This window comes from Nymphalis io, chromosome 22, assembly GCF_905147045.1.
Source record: "Nymphalis io chromosome 22, ilAglIoxx1.1, whole genome shotgun sequence".
Taxonomy (NCBI): domain Eukaryota; kingdom Metazoa; phylum Arthropoda; class Insecta; order Lepidoptera; family Nymphalidae; genus Nymphalis; species Nymphalis io.
In genome coordinates, this window is record NC_065909.1 from 4,608,806 (window position 1) to 4,615,617 (window position 6,812).

Sequence of the window (6,812 nt, forward strand, 5' to 3'; positions counted from 1 at the left end):
CCTGGCTGACGCTACATCAGAACTAGCGACAGTTTTGTACAAGCTAGTGAATGATCTTATTAAGATTAGATGGAATTAAGCAATGTGTAAAGTTTAATGTCCTGTAAGCACTATGAGGGTGGCATTTTCTTAAAGAAAAAACCCTCTTTAAAATAAATGAAAAAAAAACTACCGGTTAAGAGACAAAAAAACTTAAATATGAAGATTTTGAGAAACTATTAACTCAAAAATATAGCAATCACAAAAACATACACAAACAAACACACGGATTGAATTAACTTACAATAATTAGTAATAAGACAATGTAATACTTTGTAATAATTTAATGGGAAGGAACTGATTTCTGACGCACGGGTAACATCATTTCAGAATTCAAGGCTGCCTTTTATAATATGTATGTAAAGAATAACAATAAAGTATTATTATTATTATTTATTATTTTCTACGTAATATACATTATTTACACATACATTAAAAATCTAATATATATAATTGAACTATTAAAGTTTATTTGAGAATTATTTTATCATTTTACACTTTCTTCCCATTTATTCTGCTCAGCTTACTCCTTTGTATTTTGTCGAAAAACAGTAATCCAGCTGCTCTCTCGATCGTTTCCGGCGGCACCTAGGAGGCAAATACAATTTTATTATATATAATAATTTATATTAAATAATTTATATCGAAGTGTAACAGGCTACATTTTTGGTATCATTTAGTTTGAGGTAGTCAAAACTTTGTCATCCAAAAAACATTCAACAACTGAAAGGGTTAAAAAAAATCATCTAAAATCTGGAAAAAAGTACAAAATATAAATTACAGAGTACATATTTTTTTATAAAAGTGATTGCCTTATTTTCTTGAGTAAACTAAAAACTAAAGTTAGTAGTAATGCATTATGTATTTAAAACACCGAAAGATCCAAAGGAATTAATTTAAAATGTTATATTAACCATATAAGATGAGACAGGCGTTTCATCCGGTATCTTCTGATTGGGCATGACGTATGCCTCCATGTCCAAGGAGCCATCTGGAGATTCAGCAACCACTACCTTGTAGAAGTGAGTGGGCACAGCCACTGTATTCGCACCTATGACTTGGTACTTAACGTATGATTTACCATCTATCTCCTTTCTGAAATATAAATAAATTGTTATTTGTGTTTTAGTTGATATAAAAAAAATGTAAATGTCCCACGCTGGGTTTAGGCCACTCTTCTTTTGAGGAGCACTACTTGATATAGTTTTTTATATAGTATATATTAGTATTATAAGCATTTGTTAATACGGAATTCTATCTTTATATTAACTAAAGATTGTGACCCTATATAATCTTATGTAAAACATCATGTTTTCCATATATTATTATAATATACAAAATGATAGCTAACTGTTAGATATTCTTATTAGATACATCAAAATATAAGTGTATAGCATTAGGACCTGCCCGTACATAACTACTTTCTGATAATAATAAAGAGTTACCACGTCACTTCGTTTTAGAAGTTAGAATTTTACCATCAAGGCACTTCTAAATTGAATGTGGCATTTTATTTTGTATGAACTACACTATTTTGAAATCTAATTACATTATCTTAGTTTTAAATCATTTCATATAGTAAAAGTATGTTATTAATTTGTTCAAGATGAACATAACTGTCTTTAATTATAGTTTTCAGAAAAAAGTATTTAATTTGATAGGAAAGAATTCAAATGCCTGAATTAATTGAAACAATCACTATACAATAAGAACAAAAATAATAAATAAATCTTATTTAGTTTCTAATTATTTATTGTTAAAGACCAAATAAATTGTTCTTAATTGAGAAATTCAATTGGAGAATGTAAGAATATTAAATTTAATTAGTTTAATATTTACCTAGGAAGGTAAAGAGGACCCGTACAACAATAGACATTGTCATAAACCTTGGTTAGTTTCCTAACATGTTTCTCTAAGCGATTCCAAGCATGTCTGTTAAATCCTTCGCCGACCTGGTTAATAAAATATACTGTTTTAGGGAGACTAGCCAACTGGAGACATTCTATTGCTAGGAAATATTGTAGTGTACAAGTGAGTGATGAAGAATTGGATATTAATTATATAGGACCGGAGACTTTGGCTACAGAAACAACTGCTTTACATGCTTTTTCAGGCAATGGAGTGTAAACACTACTAAGTCCGACACTCGTGGCTGCTATTGAAAATTATAAAAGAAATATAATTTATATTATAAAGTAATTTATGAAAGATTTCTTGGAATCAAAATTTTTTTATCAAACATGAATAATAAATAAGGAATAAATCACATACGATATAAAAATTTTGATTATTGAAATAATAATTTGCTGCAAATAAAGGTAAATAAAAATATAAAAAGAAGTTCCAGTGTTGGTGATTTCTTATTTTTACCTGTGGGGCCATATTCGTTAGGAAGAAGGTTTGATCCACATGTTTCTGAGCAAGGCGATGGTTTCCGGCCGCTGCCATGTGACCTCTATCAAACCCTGATCCTTTGTAATCACTATTTTGAGATCTGAAAGTGAATTATGAAATTTTTAATATAAAAATGAAATGTGCTTTATATAATATATATATATTATAAATAAGTGTACTAAGTTGACGGGCCGGTTGGCGTGGTTTATTATATACCTAATTGCTTTTTACGCCGAAGGTTGTGGGTTCGAATCCCACCCAGGACAGACAATTGTGTGCATGAACATGTCAGTTTGTCCCGAGTCTGGGTGTAATTATCGATGTAAGTATGGGTTTACAAAAGAAAAGTAGTATATCAGTTGTCTGGTTTCCATAGTACAAGCTCTGCTTAGTTTGAGATCAGAAGGCCGTGTGTGAATAATGTCCCATGATATTATTATTATATTATACTAAGTGTAAATAAGTGTAAATTGGTTGACTCTAAAAATGTGTTTTTTTTTTTAAATTAATGTTGTCTGTTGTAGGTAATAGCTAATTTCTTTTTTCTGTAAATAATAATTATTTTATGCATATCTATGACCTAATACCATTAATATCTTTTTAATTAAACCCTATTCTCTCAGTTTGTAGCAAATCGTAAAAGAAGTATGAATATTTTTAATATTTTCATATTAATATATTTAAAGACATTGTATAAAAATAATGATATTTTAAATCAATGATTATAAAAAAGTTATTTACATTTTTTTTTATATATAGAATAGGAAGGCGGACGAGCATATGGGCCACCTGATGGTAAGTGGTCACCAACACCGATAGACATTGGCATTGTAAGAAATGTTAACCATTGCGCATTTAACATCACCAATGCCCAAGGTTGGTGCTTGGGAACTAAGATGTTATGTCCCTTGTGCCTGTAATTACACTGGTTCACTCACCTTTCAAACCGGAACTCATCAATACCAAGTACTGCTGTTTTGCGGTAGAATATCTGATGAGTGGGTGGTTCCTACCCTACACTGGCTCACTCATCCTTCAAGCCGTAACACAACAATACCAAGTACTGCTGTTTTGCGATAAAATATCTGAGGAGTGGGTGGTGCCTACCCAGACGAGCTTGCACAAAGCTCTACCACTTTTTTTTTTTTTTTTTAAGTTGTGTTGCTCCCGTAAACTTGTCTACATACATTAGTATTGACTAACACAAAAATAAATAATTATTTAAATTGATTACATTTAAACAACAATAAAAAAATTACCTGAAGAATGGATGTATACTTTCATCAGGTTTAAAGTCACACTTGCTCCTGTCTACTGCATCATTCTTCATGACATGACCCTTTGTTATATGTTCAAACACCCAATTAGGCACTCTATTTCGACGATCATATGATAAAACATAATCATCATAAGAACGCACATTATCCAGACTAGGGAAGCCGTATTTCATTATTTGCGATATCTGAATATAAAATTAAGATACATTCTTAATACATTTAAAAATACATTTAAAAAAAGAAATATGTATTTTCTTAAGGTTTAAAATTACTTTTTTCGTTTGTATATATATATAGTAATCATTAAATTTTTAAGTAAATATTTTAAAAAATATTGTCATATGTATATAATTAATTTATTTATACTTTTGTACTTTCCTCTTTAGTAAAGTATGTGTTTTTTAAACAGTATTTTTATTACTTAAACTTACCCTATCTTGAGGTGTACCACTCTCTGCATATGGTGTCGCTGCCGATACCGTGCCAAAAATTGGCAGCCCCGGCAAACTTCTTAAAGTTTTGCCATCGATAACCACTGTGTCTTTTAAAGTATTAATTTTGTCTTTAGTACCTATATAATATCCGGCTACACCGACCGCACCAAGTTGGGCAATGTGAAATATTCGTTTAGAAAACATTGCATATAATTTATTTTATTATTTTTAGTAGACCTCGCGGAGGTTACGTTAGGTAACTACCTGTCAAACAGCACATTGTCAGTTTGGTATTTTGATAATGTTTATTGTTTATATTCTGACTTATCAACTGCTAGTGTTTACTGAATGAATTGTTATAAAATAAACATAATGCTTATTAGTTCGTGTAAGCTTTTTCAGAAATATATGGTAAACCATGTTTAAGTATTTTTGATAAACTGAGAAAAAAAAACAAATATTTAAAAATGTTGTTAACTCAATTAATTATCTATCTGCCATCCTTTAAAAATGTCATAAACTAAATAATTGTCAAATGTCAGCTGATAATTGACAAGTTATAGATCTAAAGAATGAAGAAATCATAAACAGAAGTGCTTAAAACTATAATTCTAGTAAAAAAGTGACTTATGGACTTTCACTATAAATAAAATATATAATACTTTTAAATCAGCATCATGAAAATCCTATTTAAGAACAAACGAATACTGTTTTTATCATTCAACAAAAATAACTATAGCACGGCGCCGAAATCCTTAACTACATTACGTGTAGGCGAAAAAGAATATCGTACAGATGAATACACTAACATAACACCAAAGATACTGTCCTATTTAAATCGTAATTTGCATTTAAAAAAGGATAACCCCCTGTCTCTAGTGCGCCAACGAATTGTAAATTACTTTTATTCATCCTTTACACATGGAGGAAATCCTACATTCAGCGTGTACGATAATGTATCACCTGTAGTTTCGACAAGGCAAAACTTCGATGATTTATTAATACCGGAAGACCATCCGAGTCGAGCAAAATCTGACTGTTATTATATAAACAGTACAACACTTTTACGTGCTCATATGACTGCACATCAGAGTGAATTATTAAGAGCGGGACTTGATAATTTTTTGATGATTGGAGACGTATATAGACGAGATGAAATAGACTCGACACATTTTCCTGTGTTTCATCAAGTAAGTATTACTAAACAACCTGAATGATACTGCTATTAGTGAATTTGCCTTTATTTATCATTGCCTAATATTTATCATTTTCATAAAATTTTATGATGATGTTCCCAGAAACAAATTAATAAAAATCTAAAATTAAAGCTATTTTTAATATACATTATAATATTACAGATAGATGCTGTGAGATCTCAGAGAAAAGAACAGCTATTTGCAGATCATCCAGATCTAGATATTTTTGAACCATCTTTTGATAGAAAAAACCCACATGCCTTTACAAATTCAATATCTGACCCTACAAAACAGAGCTGCCACACTTTAGAAGCAACAAAGCTAATGGAAGCCCAGTTGAAAAACCATTTAATTGGCATGGTTCGTGTATTATTTGGTGAAGATATTAAATATAGATGGGTTGAAGCCTACTTCCCATTCACCCATCCCTCATGGGAGTTAGAAATTTATTATGAAAATAACTGGATGGAAACCCTAGGCTGCGGTATTGTTAGGAATGAAATTCTAGCAAATGCTGGACCCAATAACACCATAGCATATGCCTTTGGATTAGGGTTAGAGAGACTCGCAATGGCTTTATATAAAATACCAGATATAAGATTGATGTGGAGTATGGATTCAGGATTTTTGACACAATTTCAAAATAAGAATGCCAATGCAAATATTGTTTATAAACCAGTATCCATATATCCACAATGTACAAATGACTTATCTTTCTGGCTACCACCAACGAGTACTATAGATACATTTACAAGTAATGATTTTTATGATCTAGTCAGGGATATTGGTGGAGATATTATTGAACAGGTATTTATCGATAAAATTATCTAAAATAATCTTTATTTAACTATACAAAATTTTACTACTAGAGCTGAAGAGCAATTTTAAAGGAGTAAAGTATTATTTAATTTTTATTTCTTTCAGGTGAAGTTAAAGGATAAATTTATTCATCCAAAAACAAAGAAACATAGTCTTTGTTACAGTATAGTATACAGGCATTTAGAGCGAACCCTTACTCAGACAGAAGTTAATAAAATCCATAAAGAAATCGAAGATGCAGCATCTAAAGCTTTTAATGTAGTTATTAGATAAATTTGTTAATATATAATAGGAAATATGAAGTTTTGTTACAATAAAAAAGTATTTTTATGTTAGAATATTATTTTCTTCAGTTTGTTCGAATTCGGGACTTCTGACCCGAGATGGCGATGGACACGTGTCTTAGTCAATTATTACGGATTCAAATCAGGACAAGCACCACTGAGTTTTCAAGTAAAATAAAATTGATATATTAAAGTATTTTCTGACAGAAATATTCTTACTGTACTTAAGCCGAAGATTTGTGTCGCAATAAGGGTCCGTTCACACAGACCGGCTCGGAGAGCATCGGCCTGCTTTTTTCTTTTCACACAGACCGGGTCGTATACGCTTGGAATTGGCCGGAGCGGAGCCGCCAACTATTTCACATCGAC

The 6,812-nt window shown here is 30.8% G+C and overlaps 2 protein-coding genes across 2 annotated transcripts; one reads left to right on the forward strand and one right to left on the reverse strand.

Annotated features, from left to right (window-relative positions):
* Positions 1–421: 421 nt before the first annotated feature.
* LOC126777378 (endonuclease G, mitochondrial) lies at positions 422–4,405 on the reverse strand. The gene is made up of 6 exons (XM_050500421.1): positions 4,142–4,405; positions 3,693–3,895; positions 2,410–2,533; positions 1,879–1,991; positions 954–1,134; positions 422–627 (listed from the first exon to the last, which is right to left on the reverse strand). Exons 1-6 carry the CDS (start codon positions 4,346–4,348, stop codon positions 532–534), a joined length of 924 nt encoding a protein of 307 aa, XP_050356378.1. The 5' UTR covers positions 4,349–4,405; the 3' UTR covers positions 422–531.
* Positions 4,406–4,701: 296 nt separating this feature from the next.
* LOC126777366 (probable phenylalanine--tRNA ligase, mitochondrial) lies at positions 4,702–6,489 on the forward strand. Its single transcript, XM_050500404.1, has 3 exons — positions 4,702–5,334; positions 5,503–6,147; positions 6,265–6,489. Exons 1-3 carry the CDS (start codon positions 4,822–4,824, stop codon positions 6,430–6,432), a joined length of 1,326 nt encoding a protein of 441 aa, XP_050356361.1. The 5' UTR covers positions 4,702–4,821; the 3' UTR covers positions 6,433–6,489.
* Positions 6,490–6,812: the final 323 nt, after the last annotated feature.

What these genes read in the sequence shown, in the direction of transcription:
- LOC126777366 (XM_050500404.1), top strand. Translation starts at nt 4,822, where the DNA reads ATGAAAATCCTATTTAAGAACAAACGAATACTGTTTTTATCATTCAAC. An exon ending in ATTTTCCTGTGTTTCATCAA is followed by an intron (nt 5,335 to 5,502) that starts GTAAGTATTACT and finishes ATAATATTACAG; the next exon opens with ATAGATGCTGTGAGATCTCA. An exon ending in GTGGAGATATTATTGAACAG is followed by an intron (nt 6,148 to 6,264) that starts GTATTTATCGAT and finishes TATTTCTTTCAG; the next exon opens with GTGAAGTTAAAGGATAAATT.
- LOC126777378 (XM_050500421.1), bottom strand. Translation starts at nt 4,348, where the DNA reads ATGTTTTCTAAACGAATATTTCACATTGCCCAACTTGGTGCGGTCGGT. An exon ending in GTGGTACACCTCAAGATAGG is followed by an intron (nt 3,896 to 4,141) that starts GTAAGTTTAAGT and finishes TTTTATATTCAG; the next exon opens with ATATCGCAAATAATGAAATA. An exon ending in TAACGAATATGGCCCCACAG is followed by an intron (nt 1,992 to 2,409) that starts GTAAAAATAAGA and finishes TTTATTAACCAG; the next exon opens with GTCGGCGAAGGATTTAACAG.